Source organism: Sceloporus occidentalis, unplaced genomic scaffold (genome assembly GCF_023333645.1).
Source record: "Sceloporus occidentalis isolate IW3139 unplaced genomic scaffold, rSceOcc1.0.p SCAF_29, whole genome shotgun sequence".
NCBI lineage: Eukaryota > Metazoa > Chordata > Lepidosauria > Squamata > Phrynosomatidae > Sceloporus > Sceloporus occidentalis.
Genome location: NW_028317009.1, coordinates 5,975,287 through 6,002,150, shown reverse-complemented (window position 1 = coordinate 6,002,150; position 26,864 = coordinate 5,975,287). Strand labels below are relative to the sequence as shown.

Genomic DNA, 26,864 nt, shown 5'->3' with positions numbered 1-26,864 from the left:
TGGCATGCTGCCATGGCTTTGGCTGGCTGAGCATAATGGGTGCTGTAGCCCACAGCAGCTCAACTATCACCAACCCACCCATTCCAGTACTAAACAGAAGAGTCTCCAGCAGACACGAAGCCCCGGAGGTAGAGGGGACAGAGCAGTTCATTCAGTAATTAAATGGTTCGCTCTTATTTAAGATATACATTATTCTATACGGCATTTTTAAAAACAGCCCTATACCGACAGCTTATTACATGTACATACATAGAGCTAGCTACTGCGCATGCTCCGTCCACCACTAAGCCCTAGCTGGTGTTCCCCATTCCCCCTCCTTAAATGGTGGGTGGGGTCTGTGCCAACCAAGCCACCCATCCCGGAAGTTTCGTCATAAGGAGAGCCGCCCTGTTGTTGTTGTCGCTCCTGTCACCGCTCCCGGTAACATGAAGTGGATGTTTAAGGAAGACCACTCGCTGGGTGAGAATAGGGGGTGATCGTGTCACCCCACGCTGAATTACACGCGTGGACTGTCATTACCTGACACCTGCCCCTGGCCTTCCCACAGCTATAGGAGCCTTACCCTTTGTTTACATCCGTGACATTTACCCCGGCCCTACAACCCAATGCCACCATCATACCCCCTGTTGCATTAACCCTATCATAACCATACCCCACCTCCTCCTGTACACTGTATGTCTGCCCTCTGAAATGGGGACTCCACTCTCCCTGCCCACCGTAAAGAGCCTCTCTTCTCCCGTTAAGTTCCAAATGCCTTATACATTCTTTACCAGCACCACCCTCTATTGCCCTTTTTTACATTTCCTATCATAGATTTCTCGCCCATAGCTCGCCATTCTCACCATCACTCTGTACCGTGATATTACCAAAGCTCACTCCCCACCTTCGCTTGTCACTTTGTGGATGGCCATATGCCATACACAAAACCTAGGCTGGCGGGTAGGATGCTACGCTTATAACTCAATCCAAACATATAGCGTTCTGACATAACAACCAATTACTCCAATGCCATCATTGAGACATAACGGTCCTATGACCTGACATACATTAACCATACATCATACACACAAAACCGCGCGGCAAGATCAAGCGTCACCAGTGGCTAAATAATCCAATACGACCCCATAGCTATACACCCGTAATCGCAATAACACATCCTAACAGCATCTTAAACGGGCATCGGTTGAATCAAATTGGTACGTTGATTGATATCACGGCAGATGTTTGATTTCATATTCCACCCAATGTGACCCTCTGTGACACGTTCTGCTTTGTGCTTTCAGAACACAGGTGCGTGGAGTCGGCAAAGATCCGAGCCAAGTATCCAGACCGAGTTCCGGTAAGTTATTTTTGTTTTATTTATACCAGTGACCAATAAATTATTCAGGTTTGGGTGCACTTGCCTGGACTCTCTGTGCGTTCTGCCTCTAGTCTAGCTTTTGCTTTACTGGTACTTTCTGATGTCCGAATGCACAGCAACGTGCACTTCATGTCTGTAAACTATGCATACTTTTTATCTTTTAAATAATGCATTTGATTTGTGTCCAGTGATGAATGGAAGAACTGAATATGTAAAGTACAGGATACCGGTCTGGCTAAAACCCATTTTTATTCTGTAATGAGAAACCACAATGATATTTAGCCCCCGACATTTAACCATACGTGTATTGTCTCCCGTTTGCTCCGCTGACCTCAGTGGGTTGAAAATTGGAAATCTGCCGTGTAAAATGAGCACTTTTGTAACCTCACCTTTCCAACGTTCCTTCCACGTTGGAAAGGGCCACAGAGTGCCAAGGAAAGCCCATTCTATGTCTTCTTAGGGGATGTAGTCTGGAGTAGCTGAAGTGAGAAAGCAGTTACAATTACGCATATGAAACTGTATCTACTAAACTCCAAATAAAAACAAGACGTCCGTATTGCTAGGAACTATTGATTTGTGTTAAAAAAAGAAAAGACAATTAATTTCTCTATTGCAAAATAAAGTAGTAAATCTGGTATGTGTACAATGTGCACACGCTGACTATTAACACGGGGAGCAGTTAGTCACCGGATGATGTATAACACAAAGCTTAAAGAAATGTGCATATTGTTGCGTGTCACGGATAACTAAAGCTCTGCCTTATGTGTATTTCTCTAGGTGATTGTGGAAAAAGTGTCAGGTTCACAGATTGTGGACATTGACAAGCGGAAGTACCTGGTTCCATCGGATATCACCGTAGCGCAGTTCATGTGGATAATCAGGAAACGGATCCAGCTGCCATCAGAAAAAGCTATCTTCCTGTTTGTAGACAAAACTGTACCCCAATCTAGGTGAGATGTTGTACGAATCTAACCGGTGGGACACAAACCATGCCCCTTTCGAACAAACCCACAACCTCACCTTTAAAAAGGACACAACGCTGGGTTTTATCACATAAAAGATCTATAATAACATTTCACGCCGAGCCGGTTTCTGATTTGATTTGTTTCTGTTTCTAGCCTCACTATGGGACAACTGTACGAGAAAGAAAAAGATGAAGATGGCTTCTTGTACGTGGCGTACAGCGGCGAGAACACGTTCGGCTATTAAGCTTACTATCGACTTGTGAATCTTGTAAATAGGTGGTTTGAGTTGGACGCTGTGCATCACGTCTCACCCCGTAGCTTAGATACATATTAACTGGATGTATCTCGGTTGTACAGACGTCGTGTTTTTCTTGTAATTAACTGTCGTGTATTTTAGTTTGTTGTGCTGTGTGATTTAACCCTGCAGTAGCCAGAGGAGCAGGGCCACGCACCTTCCCCACTGGCATGAGATAAACCCCTTCAGCGCCAGAGGGTGTTGCCTCCCGTCTCCTGGCATGGTTAGTGTTAGCAAAATATTTATAAGCATTTTGAATACTAAAATGTGCAGTTCAGTAATTTAATCACATATGTAGTATTCAGCATAATCCTGGGTTCTTTCAGATTGATAGTTTTTGCTTATTTAAGTTGTAGAATTCAAGCTGTTAGTTAACGACTGTTACCGGTACCAATATTCAACTGTACAACTTCGCTCAGAGTGAACCGTACAATAAAATGATTTCAGAGACTTACATTGCTTGCGTCACTCCTTTTATTCACACGGCTTTTATTAGATGGATAGATAATGGATAGAACATCGTTCTGCGGTTACTATAAAAACTGTCCGGCAAATTAATCGGAACCAAAACCAGCAACGACGGCATTCACTTTAGAGGTAAACCGTGATTTTGTTCCCAACTCTCCACAAATTGTTAGCATTCCGGTTACCGTGTGTTAATAACAGTTCGGAATTAAAACAACCTTGCGTGTATTTATGAATTAGAAAACCACAGAATGTTCTAAAAATCACTAGGAACAATCACATTTGCAAAAGGTTACATATCCTGACAATATGTACATTGGGTGGGAATTCACCTGTTACCATGAATTACCGTGTTGAAGAACCAGTGTCATGAGACGCAGTGATGGTGAGACATGGAACTCCCATCACCAAACTACAACTCCCATGAGTCTTTGCCAGCCTTACAGAGGCTAGGAGAGGCTTGTACGTGTTTATGGTAAATGTACTCCCTAGCGGACAGCCACTGCATTGTGTATTTACAGTTTAATGTACGTGGGATGGTTTTCTGGTATGACAAAAAAAAAGTCATACACCTTACTGTATAGTCTGCCATGATGATGAACTTTAATGCCAATCTTATAGTAAAACCATAGCCTGGAATGTGTGTAAATGCTGCTTTCAGGTAAACAGAAGGTAATCACGCGGCGTTTGGATCCATGATGTGAAAGTTTGTTCCCGTAACTGCCTCCAGGCTTCCTGGTAAGTGGTGGCTGCCTCTTTGTAATCGCAATATGTCTTCAGTTCTCCAACGCTAAGGTTAAGCAGAGCATACATGACGTTACATACAGCACCTTTAGAGAACAGCATTAGAAAATAAATGTCTCCTCACAATTACAGTAATACAGATACCTACAGGAATAAAAAAAAAACCATTTGCGGTAATTAATCCTTTGTAAAATTAAATATGTACTTCAAAATCTGCAAAGCCTGTAAAGAAATAGAACGTTAACGAAGAATTGTAGGGTTTATACAGCAGATACCTCTACATACAGTCAACGCATTCCTTTTTTTAGGTCCACTCTGTATGTGTGGTTAGACAAACTGACATCTAAAGAAATGTAACGAGGAATTGTATTCCACTTGAAAAAGATGCCCTCCGAGGACCCGAAAGCTTATGCAACTTTACACCTTTTTCTATGTTGGCTTGAAAAAAAACAGTGTGTTAATACCGCCATGTACTTTTCCTGTAGATTGGAACATCAGCAAATATTGTTATCTATATAAGTAATAAAAGGGATAATACATGACCCAAACGCTAAGCCGAGCAAATTTGTTTAGAAGACCCAACCTTAAAAGGAACAGCTGCATTCTATACGGTATCTGAGAGCAGCGCATCTCCTCCGGCAGACTGTTTACAAAGGACGTGCCTGGAAGTGGCTTCAGGATCAAAGATAATGGCATCCCGGCAGGTAATGGCCCTTCCATTGTGAGATTAAACACCCCTTGTTAGAAACTGTGAGCACTCGGAGATAACGCTCCTGTGTAAACAACACCGCCGAAGAGGGAGATTTAACTCACCAACCTTCCAATGCATTATGAAAGGCCAAGCTTGGTAAGTTCCTCCTAAGGGGTCAAGCTGGTCTAGTATAAAGCATGCACTCAAGCTGTTACAGCAAGGAAAGCTTACTGGGATTCGTCCTTCATAACGCCGAACAAGAACAAAAAATTAGGAAATAAATAAAACCTACAAATCTTATAAAACATATCTATAACAGAAACACGCTCCCTTTATTAATGTGGACATGGCTCATACCCTTCCTGTCCTCAAGAACAACGTTTTTGCAACCAGTACCATGACAAAATAAATGGCAACTCTTCTACTGTGTGTATTAGTTACTGTCACGCGCGCCGCCACCACGGCTCGCTCTCCGGCTGCTCACGCCGGCTCGCCGGCTTCTTTGGGCGCGCGCACCCGCTCACGCTCCAGGCGCGTGGCCGCGCGCACACGCCGGAAGTGCGCCATCTAGCGGTGGGACCAGCAAACGCACCTGATATCAATTTAGGGCGCGACGCGCTCTACGGCGCGGCTGATGACGTGAGTGTTTCCTTTTTCTATATAAACCTCTTTTGTTTGCCTTGTCTTTGCCCGTTCTAAGCGTTATCTAGCGTTGGGTGTGCTATTTTCTCGTTTTACTTGATCTCTGCCTTGTGTACCGACCTCTTGCCTGTTTAACCCCTTAAGAACCGGGCTCATTTTTAGTTTTGTACCCTGTGGGGCCGAGGCTGTTTTGACACTTTTGTGGTGCTTGTGTTCAGCTGTAATTTTCTCCTCACCCATTTAGTGTACCCACATAAGTTATATATTGTTTTTTTTCAGGACAAGATGGGCTTTCTTCAGATACCATTATTTTGATCGTATCATCTTATTTACTATAAAAAAAAATAAAAAACATGGTGAAAATTTTTTATTTGAAAAATCTTTTACTCACCTAAAAAAGCAAGTAAAAAAACTAGCTAAATAGATTCTACTACTTGTCCTGAGTTTAGAAATACCCAATGTTTTTATGTTTTTTTGCTGTTTTTTGTAAGTTATAGGGCAATAAGTACAAGCAGCGTTTTATGATTTCCAAATCTTTTTTAACAAATCTGGTCAGTCTGCCTCCATCTCCTCTTTGGAATATCTTTGACGCGGGTTAACTCAATTTAACCCATTCAAACCATATATTTTTCAAAACTAGACACCCCAGGGTATTCCAAATGCTGTTATTTTAACCCTTTCCATGCACCAATTATAGAACTACACTTTGTCAAACTTTGTAATAGTAATTTTTTTTATTTTTTTTTCACACAAATTGTACTTTAGTTATAGATATACAGGTTCTGGTATATGCCACTGTCAAACAACACCCCAATGTGTGTTCAGGAACATCTCCTGAGTGCAGTGATACCCGACATGCATGGGTTTGTCGGGTTGTTTGAGATTTAAAATGCCACATTTGGGAAGTGCGCTTTTTTTCTCCATTTTGGTCAGTCTGTACCTATGCCCTATCTTTGAGCTCGGCCACTCCAATTTACCCCATCAGCCATTTTTTTATATATTAGACACCCCTTGGGTATTTGAAGTGCTTTTATTTTAACTCTTTGTGAGATTTTTGAGAAATTTTAGCACTTGCTCAAAATAATAAACTTTATTTTTTTATTTTAATACTTTTTTTATATTTTTTTTACACATTTTGCTGGTACTGGATGGTTCATCAAGTGACATCACTGCATAATTATTTTTAAATGTTAGCACATTTTTTTTTTGAATATTTTACTAATCACATAGTGATTAGAAAGCTGGGTTCCATTGACTTGCTTGGTTTAATGCAGTACCTGTATTCAACCTGCAAGTGGAGCCAGAGTTCTCTAGAGGGTCAGGAGACCGTCTAGCGAACTCTTTCTTCTTTATTGTTTTTTTCCCCGGGCCGCCGCCATCTTGCTGATGGCGAAGATCACCGGCAGCTGCGGCTGTGACCGCTCTCCGGAGCGGTCACAGCCCATCCAAAGGTAAGTGTTTGGTGTCGCTGGATGCCTCCTAAACGCTTTTAAAACGGGCGTCCGCCGCCATACAATGTATGGCGGCTGTTGACGCCCCGGGGAGGGGCCAGACATGGCCCCCGATGCCGATCTCGGCGTTACTGAATGCCTCGACATCGAGGCATTACAGTAACGCCGTTTAAGCGAAGAAAGTGATCGTTGATCACTTTCTAAGCTTATTTAATTTTTTGACGGTTCAGGACCGTCAAAGGTCATTTAGTGACCTTCTTGTCATGACGGTCCTGAACCGGCAAAGGTCGCGAAGGGGTTAAACGACCACGATTCTTCTCTGCCTGCCTACGAACCCGGACCTGTTTACCGTTTTTGCACCTGATCTACCTGCCCTGACCTCGGATTGTTTTTTGACCTTGCTGCCTGCTGTTGCCCTCGACCTCAGACTGTGTTCTGGACTTTCTTTAGCTGTGCTTACCTGCATTGTTGGATCCCTCGTCTACCTGACCGTAACAGTAGAACGGGCCATACATGGATCCCGCGGATATGGCACGGCTGCAAGCCCGGCAGGACCTCCAAGACCAGCGTCTTGCCGCGCAGGCTACACAGCTCCAAACGCTGGAACAAAAGGTCGACGCCATGACTGATCTTCTGCGTTCTCTGATCGCCCTCCCGTCGGTTCATAGGGAGGTCTCCCACGAGGGCATGGGGGCTGTTGCTAGGTTCCCGCTACCCGAGAAGTATTCCGGGGACCCGAAGGAATGTCGCGGTTTCCTCAACCAGTGCATGCTCCACTTCCGAAACCATCCCCAGGCGTTCCAAACATCATCCAAGAGAGTATCCTTTATCATATCCCTACTTAAGGGTGATGCATTGCTGTGGGCCTCACCTCTGGTGGAGCAAGAATCCTATCTTCTTGAGGACTGTCCCGCTTTTATGGAATCCATACGAACGTCTTTGATGCTCCGGGTCGTAAGGAGACAGCCGAGTCCTCCCTGCTTGAACTCCAGCAAGGCCGTAAAACCTTGGTCCAATACACCGTGGAGTTTCGCACCCTAGCCCATGAGACCAACTGGGAAGAAGGCGCCCTCAAGGCCGCCTACAGAAAAGGACTCAACGAAAAAATCAAAGACGCCCTCGTGTACCACGACACACCTACGGATCTCGAAGAGTACATCGCCCTCTGTCTCAGGGTGGACAAACGGATCCAGGAAAGGACATCAGAACACAACAGAGAAAAAAGACCTGGGTCCTACACTCCAGGACCCACAAGACCTTCTTTGTCTCCTCCTCCGTCCGTCTCCGCTTCAGATGAGCCCATGGGAATAGGGGCCGTCCGCAAACTCTCCGAGGCCGAGAAAAGATACAGAAGAACACAAGGACTCTGTCTCTATTGTGGTCAAGCCGATCACCTGTTGCCTACCTGTCCCCTCAGACTGGTAAAAGAGAACGCTTAAGGACCACAGGAGGAAGCTCCCTAAGCGCACGCCGTTTCCCTATTCCTCCCAATACATGCATGACAGTACCCATAACGCTCCGTTGGGAAAACCACTCCGTGGCCACTCGGGCCTTCCTCGATTCCGGAGCGGCTGGCATTTTTATGGACCAGCAATGGGCACTGACACATCGCATACCACTCCGCACCAAGGAAGCACCCTCTCTGGTGGCTTCTGTCGACGGCTCTCTTTTGGGAACAGGGATCGTCACTCAAGAGACCGAACCATTGACCCTACGAGTAGGGGTCACTCACCAGGAACGACTCACGTTTGAATTAATCAACTCACCTCATGCCTCTCTTATCCTGGGATATCCGTGGTTCCGTCACCACAACCCGATCATAGACTGGCAAAGAGGCGAGATCCTATCGTGGAGCCACCAGTGTGTCAAGCACTGCATTATACCCTGTCGACGCTTCAATCTCATACTCGAGATCGCTCCTACTGACCCCAGGTCTCTTGTCCCAAGACACTACTGGGACTATTTGGATGTGTTCTCCAAAAAAGACGCGGAGAGACTACCTCCACGTCGGGCCTACGATTGCGCCATCAACCTGTTGCCAGGCTCCGATCCACCACGGGGCCGCACCTATCCGCTGTCTGAACCTGAGAACAAGGCTTTGGAACAGTACATCAAAGAAAGCCTGGAAAAAGGCTTCATTCGTCCGTCCTCATCCCCTGCTGGTGCCGTTTTTTTCTTCGTGGCCAAAAAGGAAGGCTCATTGCGGCCATGCATAGACTACAGGGGGTTGAATCGCATCACCATAAAGAATCGTTACCCGCTTCCCCTCATCACGGAGATCTATGACCTCCTAAAAGGAGCGAAGATCTTTACCAAGTTGGATCTCAGGGGTGCGTACAATTTAATCCGTGTCAAGTCCGGGGACGAATGGAAGACGGCGTTCAACACCAGATTCGGGCATTACGAGTACACCATTATGCCCTTCGGGTTATGTAACGCCCCTGCTATATTTCAGGCCTTCGTCAATGACGTTTTCAGGGATATGCTCCTGTCCCACGTCATCGTGTACTTGGATGACATCCTCGTGTATTCTCCTACGCTTGAATCCCATCGACATCATCTGAGGGCCGTGTTACAGAGACTACGAGAGAACAGTCTGTACGCCAAGGCAGAGAAATGCGCCTTCGAGAAAACCAGTCTGCCCTTCCTTGGATATATCGTCTCCTCCGACGGTCTCCATATGGATCCGGCTAAACTCGAGGCCATCACAGCATGGCCTCTCCCTCGTACACTCAAAGCCATCCAACGGTTCCTTGGCTTTGCCAATTACTACCGGCGCTTCATCCGGAACTACTCCGCCATAGCGGCTCCCATCACCGCCATGACAAAAAAGGGGGCTGATCCTACCCTATGGACCCAAGAAGCCAGAAAGGCGTTTGACAACCTGAAACAAGCCTTCATCTCGGCTCCTGTCCTTCTACGTCCGGATCCAACAAAACAATATCTCCTGGAGGTCGATGCCTCTGAAACCGGTGCCGGGGCTATATTGTCACAACGCAAAGAACAAACCACGAAATACCATCCCTGTGCCTTCTTCTCCAAGCGCTTTTCCGCAGCCGAACAGAACTATGACGTCGGCAACCGTGAGCTCCTGGCCATCAAAATGGCATTTGAGGAGTGGCGTCACCTACTGGAAGGCACCGCACCACCCGTGGTCGTTGTGACAGACCACAAGAACCTTGCGTACATCGAAGGTGCTAAACGGTTATGTCCTCGCCAGGCACGGTGGTCGCTATTTTTCACACGTTTTAACTACTACATCACCTACAGGCCAGGAACCAAGAACATCAAGGCTGACGCTCTACCCCGTCAATTCGATTATCAACACGATCGGCGCTGCGATGACCCCATCATACCCTCAACGCGGCTCATCGCCAGCTTGTCTACCCACACGATGAGTCGAATCCGTATGTCCCAAAGGACCATTCCGTCCAATGAACGTCCTCCTCCAGGTCGTCTCCATGTGCCTCCCAAATATCGCACGAACGTCCTTCGCTGGGGTCACGATTCCCTGCTGGCGGGTCACTCTGGCTTCCGGAAAACGATGTTCCTCATCCGTCGTTCCTTCTGGTGGCCGTCCCTGGCCATGGATATCCGGTCCTATCTCGCTGCCTGTCATACATGTGCACGACAGAAGTCCCCCCGGACGCGTCCACAAGGTCTCCTGCATCCACTTCCCGTTCCTACGGCTCCCTGGACACACGTCTCTCTGGACTTTGTTGTGGATCTACCTAGGTCCCAAGGAAACACCACCATCCTGGTGGTTGTTGATCGCTTCTCCAAGCAGGCCCACTTTATCCCTTTGCCGTGCCTGCCTTCCTCTATGCAACTGGCCGACATCTTCATCAAAGACATTGTCTGCATACACGGCCTTCCTCTACACATGGTGTCCGATCGAGGCACGCAGTTCGTATCCAGCTATTGGAAACACCTTTGCCGTAAGCTCGGGATACAACTCCACTTGTCGTCTGCCTACCACCCACAGACCAATGGGCAAACGGAAAGAACGAACCAAACCCTCAAGCAATACCTGAGGATGTACAGCAATGTACGTCAAGACAACTGGGCATCTCTCCTCCCGCTCGCTGAGATGACGTACAACGGGTCCCTGCACGAATCCATCGGCAGTACCCCGTTCTTTGCTGCGTTGGGTTACCACCCGGTGATCCTGCCTCCTCCGTCTTCTCGTTCCTCCTCTGCTGTGCCGGCAGTCGATCGTCGGGTGGCTGACATGCGTAGACATTGGAGCGCCCTTCGTACTGTCCTCTCCAATGCCCAGCATCGCTGTAAGCGGGCTGCTGACGCCAAACGATCGTCTCCCCCGGATTACAAAGTGGGTGACAGGGTATGGTTGTCGACTCGCAACATCCGCTTGCGCCAACCGTCCAGGTCCTTGGGTCCCCGTTTTATTGGGCCCTTTCGCATCAGTAAGCGGCTTAACGACGTGTCCGTGTCCCTCGACCTCCCTCCTACTATGCGGATTCCTCGGTCCTTTCACGTCTCCCTGCTCAAGCCTTACGTCTCCAACCAGCACTCCGTTCCTTTCCAGCCTCCCGCTCTGCTTGTCGTCCAGGGGCATGACGAGTATGTCGTTGATCGGATCCTCGATTCCCGTTGGGTACAGAATGGACTCCAGTACCTTGTTGCCTGGAAGGGGTACGGTCCTGAAGAGCGGACGTGGGTGCCTGCTCGCTTCGTTCACGCTCCCCGTTGCGTCGCTCGCTTCCATGCGCTTTGCCCTCTTCGTCCTTCTCCGTCGCGCTCCTGGAGGGGGGGGGGGGTACTGTCACGCGCGCCGCCGCCACGGCTCGCTCTCCGGCTGCTCACGCCGGCTCGCCGGGCGCCGGCAACCCCACCTCCGTCCCACACGCGAGTTGCCGACGGGTTACGCGTGCCGCTGCGGCACTTACCTCGGCCGCACACGCTGGATCCCCCGACGTCGGCGTCTCCTCCTCCGGTCCTGCCGCGGTCACTCGGGAGGCTTGCAGTCCTGCTTCTTCGGGCGCGCGCACCCGCTCACGGCGCGTGGCCGCGCGCACACGCCGGGAACACGACGGAAGTGCGCCATCTAGTGGTGGGACCAGCAAACGCACCTGATATCAATTTAGGGCGCGACACGCTCTACGGCGCGGCTGATGACGTGAGTGTTTCCTTTTTCTATATAAACCTCATTTGTTTGCCTTGTCTTTGCCCGTTCTAAGCGTTATCTAGCGTTGGGTGTGCTATTTTCTCGTTCTACTTGATCTCTGCCTTGTGTACCGACCTCTTGCCTGTTTAAACGACCACGATTCTTCTCTGCCTGCCTACGAACCCGGACCTGTTTACCGTTTTTGCACCTGATCTACCTGCCCTGACCTCGGATTGTTTTTTGACCTTGCTGCCTGCTGTTGCCCTCGACCTCGGACTGTGTTCTGGACTTTCTTTAGCTGTGCTTACCTGCATTGTTGGATCCCTCGTCTACCTGACCGTAACAGTTACGTGGCATAAGTAAGTGGCACGGACAACATCCAGATTGGTCGATACATTCGATGTAGGTTTGGGGTGAAGCTACAACTTAATGCTGTCATTTGCACATTAGTCTCCAATTTTGGATGCGGTACATAGGCAATAAATCCCGCAGCGGAGTATCCGTGAGGGCGAGGCCAGCTTACCGGGGACTAAGTAAATTGTTTGTTTTTACGGTGCTCTGAAATCAGATGTGTTCTCCTGGCAATAGAAGGTTCATTCATGAAACATGGTCCGAGAGCTCCACACAAGAGCTGGAAACATTTGCAGACATTAGACAATATTTCCTGGCAGCGGGACAAAGCGTGACTGCAGCCAGCGAGAAACCTAGGAGTGGTCGTGTTTAATCACTGGAGACTAATTTGGGGAAAAAGCGCTCAAAAGTAGTGTATATTCCTACACTGTACATAATTGCGACATCATACATTAACAACATGACATTCATACATTAACAAGGATGATCCTGCACACCTGAGGGCGGATCGGCCGTTGATCTCCTCTGAACAGTCCTTATCTAACAGATATTAGATGCACACACTGCCTCCGTGCCTGCCTGTACACATTAGCCACCAAACATGTCACATCCCATTTAAATCCAAAACCAGCTTTAACGCTGTTTCATTGCACCTTCCCACGTATGATTTCGGCGTTTATTTGATATCATTTGTTCCGTTATTGCCCATTACTGAACAACACACTTAGCAAAGTTTAAGATTAAGTTAAGTCTCTATACCAGGGGTTCTCAAACTGCGGCCCTCCAGCTGCTGCAGGACTACATCTCCCATAATGCTCCTTCAGCTAAGGGGCTGGCTGAGGAGTATGGGAGATGTAGTCCTGCAGCAGCTGGAGGGCCGCAGTTTGAGAACCCCTGCTCTATACCATCTTCAGAAAACACATACTAACTGAAATCGTGTACAAGAGCTCCTGTTCTGCCACCGTATTCACCAAGTCTGGGTTACATTCCATGATTAAACGTTCCCGATGTTAGCCAGATGCATGCTGGCTTTTTCCAAATAAATCTCCCTGCCATGAGATAGTGATTTAGTTTAGTAGTAACTAATGATCTATGTAAAAGACATTAGTATCGATGCCCATTACGCATACATAATTGTGTACTTACGCATTAATTTACTGACAGGTTTGTTGGGGGAAACACACAAAACTCCCTTTACTGAAGAGCATGCAACAAAACACCAGATAATATGCATCCTATGCACGTGATTTTCATTGTACACTGCACTGGAATATGATGGCGCTATATAAACAAATAATACACATGCAGACAATCATCGGGGCTTATTCACCGAACCATGAGCCAAGGAATAGTTCATCTCGCTGTCTATACTGTGAACTTCACTGGCTCAAACGTTTTCTCTCTCCTCATCGCCTAGTTAAGCGAATAAGCACCCTGTGTGCTTCACTGGTTGCTTTACCTGAGGGACTTAGAGAGCTGCTCCGGTGCAAATGTCTGAACCAGCTGCCGGAATGCCGCAAACAGCTCTGCTTTACAGATCCGTGACCTGCGGAAGATGGGAATAGTCAGCCACCTCTGCCGTTTATTTCTTTTCTTGAATGTTAAATACAGGACTTGTGATACATGTATAGTTTTCAGGATACTTGGGGTTTAAACTGGTTTTGTTCTTCTTACCTGGACTGTGGGCTTCCGATCGCCTTTTTGGTTGTCCCTTGCCTGTAGCCATTTGCCGTGACGTCTAGCGGCTGGTGTGGCACCGCGCTCCAGCTAACAGCTGCAGAAAATGTTTGAAGAGAGTCAGGCTGCCAAAGGAAGTAAAACTGATTGACATTCTAGGACAGGGCGCATGTAACAAGAAAAAAAATGGAACATAAAAGGATAAGCATATATTTATCTGCATAGAAAAGTAAAAAAAAATAAAAAAAAAAATCTGAAGTTTTATCCAGCCTGCAGGACTCCAGTTAAATAATAATAGCTGTATAACTGCCAGCTTCCAGATTAAATAGCAAGCGAAAGACCATTCTTTTGATGTTTGCTCAGTTTTAATGAGTTAAAAGTCTTGTCTTCAATTACATAAACTTAGAAGAAGGGCTAGAACCTAACCCTTAATACGCAGTTAATGCTGCACATTACCACTATGACAATATTAGTCAAACCGAAAGATGGAGAGACTGTGTGATAGTAATAACCCACAGAGAGGGTAAAGAGTGCCAGGGAAGAACCTGCTAGACTGTGAAGGCCTTTCTGCGCATGTACTGGGATAAAAACCTGAGGAAATGCATCTTTAGCAATTATCCAAATGCTTCTCCAAATGCAGACACAAGGATCCGGTAAAAGGCCCGTCTCGTTATATGGATAATCCTGTGTTAATTATGATATTGATTGGGTGTCAGGTGAGATTTTGATACTATTTTGGGCTTAAATACGATGGCCAGCAAAAGATTGTCTCACCTGCCCCGCATGGAACAAGTTTTCTGGTGCAGCCCTTTTCCATAAGCGCATCTCTTCCATGATGAAAATGCAATTTTGACTGCAAGATTTGCACCTTTTCTATCCGAAATCCCTCTGGCAGTGATGCCACGTTAAGGCACCTGAAAAATAAGAAAAAGGTCAAGTCACGCTCCCTGACCTGTGTTCTGTGCGTAGAACTTAATAAATAATAATATGGCACAGTGCATTTTGGTCCATATATTACCTGTTGACAAGAGCTCGCTCCATAGCACCTTGGCTGAATGGACACTTTCCGACCACAACCGCAGACAGATAGAGAGGCCTCTGCAGGCAGTGCATGAGGAGAGCTCCCTGGCAGCCAAGCACATTCCAACGAGCCATCTTATCACTGCACGACATCGACAAAGTACGGTCCCCGCGGCCTGGTTTGATCCGGAGAACCCCAACGCAGTGATAATCAGCCCCCGAGTTACGACTGTCCTGAGTCTCTCCTGGGACACACTTTGCCCCAGTCCTGTACACATCCGCTACCGCCAAGGGCACTGGATCAGAAACCTTGTTTTCTTGGTGAGGAGGTTCAGCCCCTTTTGCCGTCTCTCCATCATCACGTTTGAACTTCTTATTTGTGGTACAGAGGTCGTCACCATTCCTCTTCCTTTTGTAGTGGCCGGGTACGTTGATGGTGTCACCTGGATTTTCTCCATAACTCTCTGATGTTATTGTTGGAAAAAGCTGATCCTCAATGGCAAGCATAGGTATTATGGAGGCATCTCCACCTAAAGTAAAAAAAAAAAAAAGGAGAATCAAATTCATTTTACAAGGCAAGTAGTCATACGGAGAAGCAATGTCAATACCTCGTGCATACGTGAAACCTTCCCATTGTGTTGGAGATGTCGTCACTGCATCCCATGGAGCATTGCATGAATGGCGGTTTAGCCCAAGAAAAGTTACTTGATATATTTAATCACCAAGAAATAAACAAAAGACAATGCACCATAATTATTGACAGAGCACAATAGGGTATTAAATTACCCTTCTAACTAATACTTACATGGGGTATGGCTAGTAAAAAACACAAAGGAGATCTCTGGCTTTAATATCCATTTCCCTTCTTCAGAACCCGGAATAAACACACAGTCTGGGACCTTTGACATTGTCAAAGATAGTTGGTGTAGGAGATACCTGCCCAAAGAAACAACCATCAGCTTAATAGTAAAATGACAATATAATAGGTGCAAAAAATGCAAGAACATGGAGGTCATCAATGGTAGAGATTTCCTGAGACAAAAGAAGACACCAGAGACGAGATGACTCTCCCCTGATGCTCAGCACATTAAAGAACTTTATACAAATATGTAATCGTAATGGGTTCCAAACATCTAGAAAATAAAAAGGAATTAAATGTAATACTAACAAGAACGCAGAAGCTTGTTATCTTGTCAATAGATGGTTTGTCGTTAATCTCCTCCTCTCTCTCCTAGTCTAACAATATTGTCTTTCATTTTCCGTGACGTTCATCAAGCCCGAATAATAATGATGCACAATAAAGAATTCCTACCTCTGAAAGCTCCTCTTTGCAATTATTTCTGCGTGACTGTCTTGTAAAACATCGCCTACACGAGAAAAGGAAAAATGCAGGTTTTATTGAGGGAATGTTGTGAACCCAGACTTCATAAAACACGGGGTAGTTTAGACAAATACTCTTATTAAATTAACTTTAAGAGCTGTGCTTTTCTGCTCAAATGTCCTTTTTCTTGCACCACTGAAAGGCCATAGGGGGATCACCCACTATTAGTACATGCACTGCTCTGAGTGCCATCATGAGGCTAGGTTTCCACTTGGGTTTTTGTCCTGCGTTTTTTTCTTGATGAAAAACGCCAAGAAAACTGCCACTGCATTTACCTGCGTTTTGGCGTTTTTTCTGGATTTTTTTCTGGCGTTTCAGCCTTTCTGTGGAAATTGCTTTTTTGACCTTAGGCAGTTTTTCCAGCCTTTACAAGTTAGAAGGGATTAGGATAAATGGCAAGTATCTGCCCCCTCCTGATGCCATTTCCTTGGTAGAGTTCTACTTAAACGCCCCGGCGGACCCTTTTGTCACTTTTCTGTGGTTTGTAAGGCATGCTTTATTCCGAATGTCTGCTCCTCTAGGAAGATTGGCCCCAAATGATGGTGCAAATTGTTTGCTGTTGCTTTTGGCACGCAGGATCCAGTTGATGCGTCGCGTATGTTTGTTTGTAATGGCATGTTTGTTCCAAATGGTGTAAAATTCAATATGAACTTTGTTTTGTGTGAAACTGTTTGTTTCCAGCCTATTTCTCATAGGACACACAGATACCGGGTCCATCCTCTGCATTGTAACTGTGGAAAAAACACCATGAAAAACGCCAAGGCAATAAACCCACATAGCTTTTTCATGGCGTTTTTTCTCTCCCATAGACTTCTATTGGAGAAAAACGCCAAGATTTCCTTGCAAAAAACGCCAGAGCGTCAACATGCTGCGATTTTGAAAAACTGCCACAGAGCCCAAAAAAGCAGAAAAACGCCAAAGAGGACTGGAAATACGCCAAACAGAAACACGCCAAGTGGATATGGCATTCTGCGATTTCCTATTGAAGAACAGCTAACATCTGGCTGCAGCGTTTTTTCACAAAAAAAAACGCCAGGTGGCGCTATTGGGCGTTTTTAGAAAAAAAAAGCCAAGTGGAAACCTAGCCTAAATGTTAACAAATATCACCTTTTTGTTGAGACACTGTTTACAGAATGAGTAAAAACTTCATACATGGACGGCTACAAATTGATTACATTATTGTTATTCTTATTATTTTGCGAGCCCAATTTTCTACAGAATATACATCGGAACAAGATGCTTCCGACCCTCATCGAGAATAATTAGATTGTTAATATGAAGCTGAAGAGAATTGGAGGCCAGCGTTCTAAAATGTTTTATGTCTACACAGCATTTTTAAAGACAATAGGCACTTCACCGTCATGTGCCATGTAAAACCGATAAAAAAAAATATATAGACAATTCAAAATATTGTTATATTGTATATTATTGTACGATACACACACACCTTTTCCATTTCCTACATATAAGAAGTGATTCCTACAAAGTTTGACAATAGGTCTGATCATCCTAGCAATCTGCTTATGAGACCACTTTGTGTTATTTGTGGTCATCAAATCCCAGTGCTACGACAGAGGCAGGTTAGGAGTGTTCAATACAGCAAAAAAAACCTGTGCAACTCTAAATTTCAGTTCTATAGCCATTATAAATGTTCACTAATAAAATCAGAGAAGTACTGTATTCATTAAACAACTCCTACTGGCATAATGCTGTAAAACAGAAGTCCTTACCAGTCTTGCGTATCTTTGACTGCCCAATGCATTTAGTTCCAGTTCCCATAGCAACCACTATAATTGGGAAAAAAGGTTAAACATAGTAAATTTAATATTAACTAAATAATATTAATCAAAACAAAATATACACATATATATATAATAATGTGCTAAAAAGCTTAATGATATCGAAGTAATGATTTTGGATGAAAAAATTTAATTAGTTGGCAGAATATTAGAAATGGTCCAAAAATATAAATTTGGTCAATCTCTCTACTCCCAAACATCTCTTTATTACCCTCAATTATAATCAAATACAGATCTTCTATGCTACTAACAGATGTTAATAGTATTGTCAATTTTGCATACTGTAAATGTTAATGGTTCGTTGTCCCCTATTGCAATATCGTTATGGAATCTGCTAGCGATGATAATAAATGATTACATTATTCTTTATCTTAAAAGCACATAAAGGCATTCCTTCTGTGAGAGCACCATCTAGTGGATGCTATTGGGTAGTACGGCTCCACAGAATGAATGGGGTTTGTATACTCAATAGTCCCATTGGCACTTCTGCACATTCAGATAACTAACGGGGTTGATGCTGCGCCACAACGGGGGCAAAATCTTGCCCCTATGTAGAAACTGAATTGCACTTTAGATACAGCAGCTGCTTCGTTGGCTTATTTTAAAGCACTAAAATAATTTGAGGTGGGAGGCAGCACACTTTATGGCATAATCGCCTTTTTGTTCACAGATTTGACAGATGCATTAAAGAAAAGTCTTGCCTCCAAACAGTTTACACAGACGCGACTGCATCCACTATTGAGTCATTCAATCTTTTAAATACGGCAACAACAATCTAATAGCCGAATGACATCAGAATGATTAAGTCAGAGGGCTGTCTGTAAACGAAAGCTTCGCCAGGACGCGAAGTAACATTTTGTTCACTAAAGTGACAGCCGTACCTTTCTTAGTCGCGCCTTTCTCCGGTGTGAGTTCTACTTGTATAACAGCTGCCAGGAGGGTCCACTCCCTGCTTGTGTCTGGCAGCCCCTGTTTAGGTAGCTTGGTTCTGTAATGTTCATAACTCAAAGCAGCGATCTCATCGGCAGTCCACGGCCTTTAACGATAAAATAAATATACAATGCGATGGCTTCATTACTATCTCCAATTATAATGACCATAAAGAGAGTTTATGGAAGTGGATACAAACATGCAGTAATGACATCACGTACGCCAAACGAATGCCTTATGCAATCATTTTTAAATTAGACACACAGAATTAGCCGGCAGATCAGATCCATCGGGCCATCTAGTTTGCTTAAGTTTCCTGCTATAAAAATATTAATCAGTCGTTGGTTTCGTCAGGCTCAGAAGACATATACCGATCTTATAAATGTTTAATTTCTCTCACAGCATTGGTCTCTACCACTTCTGCTGGGTGGCTTTTCCACTAATCTACCACCCTCAGAGTACAGTAGTATTGATTTATAGTTTGCAGAGCTGCGCAACGTATAGGTGAAATTCCTAGCCGTACTAACTAACACGCGGCCAACTTGAATAATAATAATGTGATTTCAAGTATTAGGTGCAAAACTCCAGCACGCAGGATGATGATCGGCAAATAAATGATACTGAAGCCGTATGTATCGGTCACCCCTGTCATAGCCAACTGCTGTCTTATTGCACAGTCAGTGGCGTCGCTACAGGGGGGCAATAGGTTATTCCTTGCCCCCCCTGTTGCTCCCCCGCCGAATTTGTAACCACCCAGGACAGTCCTTGACTGCTAACGACGGCATGGTGCCGTCGCTAGCAGTCCCAGTCAGGTGCTAACAACGGCACCTTGCCGTCACTAGCACTATCTTACCTTGATGGAGGTCTGTGGACCTCCATCACCACCTACCCCGGCGATCTGCCCCTCACACTGAAGGGCATCACCGGGGCCACCCGATCTGCCCGGTGACGTCTCGCGCAATGACGCGATGACGTCACCACGCAACTTTATTAACAACTGACAATTGTCAGTTAAAGAGGTATGGGGGCATGCTGCTTAGATGCCTGTATCTCAGGCATCTAAGCAGCTACATACCCCCAACATATACCATTGGAAAGGTAATCGCCTCACCTTTACAACGGTATATAGATTGTAAAAAAAGAACAAAAAATATTAAGTTAAAAAAAATAAAAATGTAAAAAAAATGATTTGGGGGTCTCTAAAGGCAGATAAAAAAAGATCAAAATTGCCTAGAGACCCCCAAATTAAATTATTTAAACATAAAGTAGTTTAACTTTCAAAAAAAAAAAAAGTTGAAGTATTCTAGCTAAATGATCACTGTGGTAGCCAATGTTACCACAGCGATCATATAGCTATAAAAAGTCACATTCCCTTTTTAAAAATGGCCGATACTAATTTTTAATCCCATGATCCCTTTGATCATGGGGTTAAATTTAGCCAACGGTAGAGGGAGGCAATTTTTGAAATCCTGATGAACTGCAAATATTATTAAAATCAGCCATTTAGCCTGTGCGGTACGTGAGTAACCATCTCATCCCTGCAGCGCCTTGCATTTTTACTGCAAAACTTATTTTTGCTGTAAAAGTGATTTTTTCTTCTCCCTTTACCATCATTTCTTTGGGATTGTAAGGGGAAAGAATGGTGTGTGCTACTGTGAGTAAATGTATGGAAAGAATGACGTGTGCTTCTGTGAGTGAATGGAGATATGAAAGGCGTGTGAATGATCAGTAATTAGGGTTGAAGCCTTGACGTGGCATTACTGCTCACGTAGGAAGTTAAATTATGGCACAAAAAGTACACATTTGCAAAAACGACATCCCTTGGCGCATCAAATGAGGGGCTGCATGTGTTTCTAGTACAAACCTGGAGTGCGCAAGCCAAAGAGACATATTCCATCATTATTTGTGCACTCAACTTTTGTCCTAGAAAGACATGTAGCCCCTCATTTGAAGCTCCAAGGGGTGTAGTTTCTTAAAATGGATGAATTGTCTGAATGAGGGAGAGCATGAGTTAATATGTGGATGATTTGTCTGAATAAGGGAGAGCATGAGTTAATGTGTTTGTGTGTATCATAGATGTATAATTGTGGAAGGGCAAAGATGGCACTAGCAGGATGTTTGAGCCTTGGGGAACAGGATGGCACAGGCAGGGTGTATATGGGACAAAGATGGCAAATCTTGTGTGTGTTATCTGGGTGCTGGCCAGGTTCTATGTGATCTATCCCTGTAATTTAGGGGGTTTTAAATATACCTTTAATGCCGTGTTTTTATGTGAATTCCAATTGATTTTTACCTGCAAAGCTTGGTTTGTGTGTTCTTCTGTAGATCCATATCTGCTATGCTATGTTTCCATACATTATTTATGTATACCTGCAAATACAGGGTTTGTATGTCTTGTTCAGTTGATTAATACCTGCAGTGCTGTTTCCATGTATTGATTTGATCTATACCTGCAATGCTACATTTCATATATTATTATTGTATACCTGCAAATACAGGATTTGTATGTCTGATTCTGTTTATTTGATATATACCTTCAGTGCTGAGATCACAAGTGAATTTCAATTGATCTATACATGCAAAGCTGGGTTTGTGTGTTAATGTGTTGATCTATACCTGCTATCGGCAGCAGGGTCTAATATTTATATATATATTTATATATATATCTATCGGCAGCAGGGACTAATATTAGGCCCTGAAATCATTTAGTGGAAAAGTTAAGGTATTGTGTGGTTTACAAGGATTAGTCGTACTAAATTGTGTCTTCAGGCTTCCCATGTTGAATGATCAAGTATTGTATTGTCCAATAACAAAAGTATCATTCCATAGCACATTACTTTTGGCAATATATATATATATATATGTGTGTGTGTGTGTGTGTGTGTGTTTTTTCAGTGGTATGATTTAATGGTGGAAATTATTAATGCCCCCCAGTTTGACTGTGGTATCTTGTGTGCCCCCCCCTATATATTGTTTCTAGAGTCGCCGCTGTGCACAGTAAAGTGACACCAGATATGATACGTTTCCAGAACTGAAGGTCCAAGTCAGACAGGATCTGCAGAACTGCCCTCAGGGCAATATAATGACGGCAGGCTGGGGCACGGGGGGTATTCAGAGTTTCCCACCCTTAAAATGCACCGTGAGGGGAGAACTGTGAGGCATTACGTGACTTTAGCGGGACCGACCTGCATTGTTCGCCCTCCATTACAGACACCAATCTGCGGGGTACGCCACCTCCGACTTTCCAACAGGGTAGCGGCTAGTTCCTACCCAGTAGGAGGACTCTGGTGATGTCAGCAGACCATGTGACTGTTTGGTCACATGATACAAAGAACTACAGGAAAAAGAAGAAGCAGCAGCGCGGGACTGTAGATGGGCTGTGCTGGGCTGCTGTTTCTTTTTCAATAACATGGGATGTGAGGATGAAGCTTTAACAGAACTCCTGAAAATACAGAATATTATGGAGGCAGAAGAAAACTTGAATCTGTGAAATAATCCACAGTGAGTCTCTCTCTCTCTCTGTCTGTCTGTGCCAGTGATTGTGTCTCTCTCTGTGCCAGTGATTGTGTCTCTCTCTGTGCCAGTGATTGTGTCTCTTTGTGCCAGTGAGTGTCTCAGACTCTCTGTGCCAGTGTGTGTGTGTCTCTCTCTGTGCCAGTGAGTGTGTCTCTCTCTCTCTCTGTGTCAGTGAGTGTGTCTCTCTCTCTCTGTGCCAGTGAGTGTGTCTCTCTCTCTGTGCCAGTGAGTGTATGTGTCTCTCTCTGTGCCAGTGAGTGTATGTGTCTCTCTCTCTCTCTCTCTCTCTGTGCCAGTCAGTCTCTCTCTCTGTTCCAGTGAGTGTGTCTCGCTGTCTCTCTCTGTGCCAGTGAGTGTGTCTCGCTTTGTCTCTCTCTGTTCCAGTAAGTGCGTCTCTCGCGCCTCCGCTCAACTCTCCTGCACATCATTTTTTAGTGAATAGACTCATTTGTTATAGACTAAATGCCATGTCTGTAATTGAGACCTTCACAATGTATATGAGAATGTGATAAAATAAAGCAACAGCTGTATATGTTTCAAAATAATAGTAATACTAATAATATATGTTCACGAATAATTACCGTATTTTTCGCTCTATAAGACGCACCTGCTGATAAGACGCACCTAGATTTTAGAGGAGAAAAAAAAGGAAAAAATATTTTGAGCTAAAAAATGGGCTAAAATATTTATTACAATAACTGAATAAGCTATGAACACAGTAAGACACACACAGTAAGACACACACAGACACAGTAAGACACACACAGACACAGTAAGACACACACAGACACAGTAAGACACACACAGACACAGTGAGACACACACACACACACACACACACAGTAAGACACACACACACAGTAAGACACACACACACACACACAGTAAGACACACACACACACAGTAAGACACACACAGTAAGACCTCCCTCCCTAACCCCCCTTCTCAGTATCTCCCCTCTAACTCCCTAACCCCCCCTTCTCAGGATCTCCCCTCTAACTCCCTAACCCCCCCTTCTCAGGATCTCCCCCCCCCCCCCGCCCCGGTCACTTACCTTAAACTCCTGTGTTGGAAGCGTGAGGCGTTTGTCTCGGGTGCCGGCGCTTCACTGCTGAGCGCCGGCGTCTGACGTCATATGCCGGCGCCCAGCGTAAAGCGCCGGCACCCGAGACAAACGCTTCCAACACAGGAGTTGAAGCGCTGAGGCAGGCGGCGGTGGCGGCGGCTGCCGCCAGCAAAGGATTCCTGTATATCTGTCAGGCAGAGGGGCCCGAGAGTTGCCGAGCGGTTGTCTTCAGCAACCGCTCGGCACCCCTTGGGCCCCCCTGACTGGCAGAAATCCAGGACTCCTCTGCTGGCGGCCGCCGCCGCCTGCCTCAGTTGCGACCCCGGATTTATCGGCGTATAACACGCAGGTAGGGTTTAAGCTCCGGATTTTAGTTAAAAAAGTGCGTGTTATACGCCGATAAATACGGTATATCGTTGCCCCCCCTCCCTGCCTGCCTGCCTGCATGCATCTTCGCTCCATAAGACGCGGCTGATTTTTCATCCTACTTTGGGAGGAAAAAAACTGCGTCTTATGGAGCGAAAAATACGGTAAATTAACATAACGCATGTAATATATCTGGAATTGCAATTAAAAATCAGTTGGTTTTTTTTTTGTTGTTTTGTTTGTTTTTTTCTTTAACTAGATGTTTATACTGTTTTCTTCTTCTACAGTCTATCTCAACCACTCACAAAACATTAACTTTTAAGTGACATGGGTAGATTAATAGATTACGTCCTCACGGTGGCGGCTTTTTGGAATAGGAGCCAGGCATAAACTGTTGCCCACGGAGTATTGTGCAGCGGACAAGTGCAAAGGCAGTGGGAACAGCTCAGCTGTGTGTGTCGGACCGCCATACACAAGGGAGAATATCCAAGAAAGGCGCCATTGGTTGTGTCTTTCTCCTGCTCAGGTGATTAGGGACCACACAGGGTTAAGGTGTGAATCCAGGACAGATGGAAGACAATTGGAGTTATAAAAAGGACACTTCGGTAACCATTAACACAACAATTATTATTAGGAATATCTATGGGTATGTTAGGAAACCGCGTTAGATTAAATAAAATCTAATAGACAATGTTTCTGCCTTTTTGTTTCTTGCCTTTTTGACCATGGAAACAAGATTTCTCACTATGAACCGTCTAGTTCCTATTCCTGTAAGGGACCTGCGTGAGCTGGAGGTATGAAAGTCCTTTAGCTGGATAGAAACTAGATTTTTCACCGTAAACCGTCTAGTTCCTATCCCTGTAAGGGACCTGTGTGAGCAAGAGATATGAGTTCCTTTGCACTATAAGAACTAGGGATTGTTATCCTTGGTATGAAAGTCCTTTAGCTGGATGGAAACTAGATTTCTCACTATGAAGCGTCTAGTTCCTATCCCTGTAAGGGACCTGCGTGAGCTGGAGATAAGAGTCCCTTTGCGGTATAAGAACTAGATATTGTATCCTTGTAAAGGACCATTGTTACCTGATGGTATAAAAGTCCTTTAGCTGGATGGAAACTAGATTTTTCAGTATGAACCGTCTAGTTCCTATCCCTTTAAGGGACCTGCGTGAGCTGGAGAGATAAGGGTCCTTAAGCTGGATGGTAAATAGATTTCTCACCATGAACCATCTAGTTCCTATCCTTTAACAGGACCTGGCCACGATGGAGCAAAAGGTCATTTACAGGGATAGAAACTAGCTCTCTTTCCATGAGTTGGATAGTTCCTATCCCTGTACAGGACCTGACCACTAGGGGGCAAAAGGTAATTTTGCTGGATAGAAAATAGCTCACACACACTGAGCAAGCTATTTCCTATCCCTGTAAAGGACACGGTCCTTCTACCGGATAGGAACTAGTCGCAACCGAGGCAAGAGGTGACCCTCAATGACAGGTGCCCGTGACGTCACGCCGCCCGGCCCCTGGGTGGTGGTGTCAGGTGGCTTGTGACTTCACGGGCACCGCCCTCTCTCGCTTCCGGGTATGGCAGTGACGGGGCACTGAGCTGACGTCATCACTGGCAGCCCTTGACACTTCACTAGTGTTCCTCCGCCGAAAGCAAAGAGGTCCGGCCCGCCGCCATACCTTGGTTTCCGTACATCATTTTGACTGGCGGGGCTTCCCGGACGGCTACTTGTCAGTGACTCCGTGTCATAAAACCGTTGGTCGGATTTACGGAATCGGCCCTGACGGGATCCTTCCGCGCAGCCGCGGTACTGCGGCCCAACAGCCGCCATTTTGGGTGTCCCGGAGCCGAGGAAAGAGCAGCACCACCGGGCGGTGAGAGCGGGCGCTGGGGGCTGTGACAGTGGCACTGGGTGGTAGGTAGGGCACCTTGGTGACTTGGGCCAAAAGGCGGAGGCCTCTCGGGTAGTTATTGAGGTAGAGGAGAGCGGTCTCGGGGGCTCCGATACAGGAGCTCGCAGCTGAGGGCGGGAGAGACCGGTGTGCAGGCGGAAGGGCCCTACAGGTTGGCCCTCGGACTCTCTCTGCAGGGGCCGTGTCCTGGGGAGACGGGGCAAGGTGTCTGAATGAAACCCGAAGCGCCTGTCAGGCCTCGGTAACAGCTGAGCTTGCAGGGGCTGTGACGTTACTAACCCACGCATGGAGGGTTATGGGACTGAGCTCCCCCGGACCCCGGGGGCTGACAGCAGAGAAGCCTCGGTTATACCCCCGAGCACAGGGGCAAAGACATGGTGGACGGGGGCAGAAATAATAGCTACAACGGGGGAGCACTAGGTGTTCACTGAGTGTTGGTGGGGTAAGTGCATGAATTATGTAATAAACCAGGATGTGTTATTCAGAAAGCTGACTTCACTTTCTTATCTTTATTTCCTCCTTGCAGCGATTTTAACCGTTTATCTGCCTTTGAGTCTAAGTTTTATCTGGTGCTGAATGATGTCTTGTGGACCTCAGGTGCCCCGGAGGGGGCGGTGAGGCTGACATCATGCTGACATCAGAGTACCAAAGGGATGCTAATCTCGTGGGCTTCAGGTCAAGATCTGAACGATTGGGGAAAGGCTCATGTGGTTAATGGGGGGCGTTTGACACGTTGTCAAATCTTTAACGGGATATAAAAATCTTTCTTGGGAACATGTGGCTCTTCTAATAAACTGTAGAAAGTGTAAATATACAGCGTCTAACGTTCTAACGAGATTCTTATCTCCAGAATGCTTTATTTACCCCAGACAGTTTTCATTTGTTATTGTAGGCCAGCTGCAGCGGTTACCTGAGCAGATGTAAAAACAGAAAGTTTACTTTAGGTCGCATCCTTTTAACCAAAAAGCGTTTTATTTCACTTACTGCAGCGAATACGTAATATTTTACCGTTACCGATATCTTGTATCCTTAGTGAATCGTTGTCGCGGTTTGTCCAGAAAGACACTCGGAGAAATTAAATAGGAAAGGCAGAGGTCGCTAA

General features: G+C 45.5%; 2 protein-coding genes across 2 annotated transcripts; one reads left to right on the top strand and one right to left on the bottom strand.

Annotated features, from left to right (window-relative positions):
* The first annotated feature begins 425 nt into the window (after positions 1-425).
* Positions 426-2,569, top strand: LOC149299216 (gamma-aminobutyric acid receptor-associated protein-like 2). Its single transcript, XM_089486419.1, has 4 exons — positions 426-459; positions 1,284-1,339; positions 2,138-2,310; positions 2,479-2,569. Exons 1-4 carry the CDS (start codon positions 426-428, stop codon positions 2,567-2,569), a joined length of 354 nt encoding a protein of 117 aa, XP_089342545.1.
* Positions 2,570-3,742: 1,173 nt separating this feature from the next.
* On the bottom strand, positions 3,743-26,049 carry LOC149299215 (tRNA-specific adenosine deaminase 1-like). The gene is made up of 10 exons (XM_089486668.1): positions 25,529-26,049; positions 18,851-19,005; positions 17,901-17,957; positions 16,102-16,156; positions 15,595-15,725; positions 14,788-15,319; positions 14,544-14,683; positions 13,767-13,866; positions 13,552-13,638; positions 3,743-3,875 (listed from the first exon to the last, which is right to left on the bottom strand). The coding sequence occupies exons 1-10, from the start codon at positions 26,047-26,049 to the stop codon at positions 3,743-3,745; spliced, it is 1,911 nt and encodes a 636-aa protein (XP_089342794.1).
* Positions 26,050-26,864: the final 815 nt, after the last annotated feature.

Excerpts from the sequence above, each read along its gene's own strand:
- LOC149299216 (XM_089486419.1), top strand. The coding sequence starts at position 426 with ATGAAGTGGATGTTTAAGGAAGACCACTCGCTGG. Across the intron at positions 1,340-2,137 it reads AGTATCCAGACCGAGTTCCG|GTGATTGTGGAAAAAGTGTC; the intron begins GTAAGTTATTTT and ends GTATTTCTCTAG. Across the intron at positions 2,311-2,478 it reads AAAACTGTACCCCAATCTAG|CCTCACTATGGGACAACTGT; the intron begins GTGAGATGTTGT and ends TTCTGTTTCTAG.
- LOC149299215 (XM_089486668.1), bottom strand. The coding sequence starts at position 26,049 with ATGCGTGGGTTAGTAACGTCACAGCCCCTGCAAGCTCAGCTGTTACCG. Across the intron at positions 14,684-14,787 it reads GAGCGAGCTCTTGTCAACAG|GTGCCTTAACGTGGCATCAC; the intron begins GTAATATATGGA and ends CTTATTTTTCAG. Across the intron at positions 13,867-14,543 it reads ACTTGTTCCATGCGGGGCAG|CTGTTAGCTGGAGCGCGGTG; the intron begins GTGAGACAATCT and ends CATTTTCTGCAG.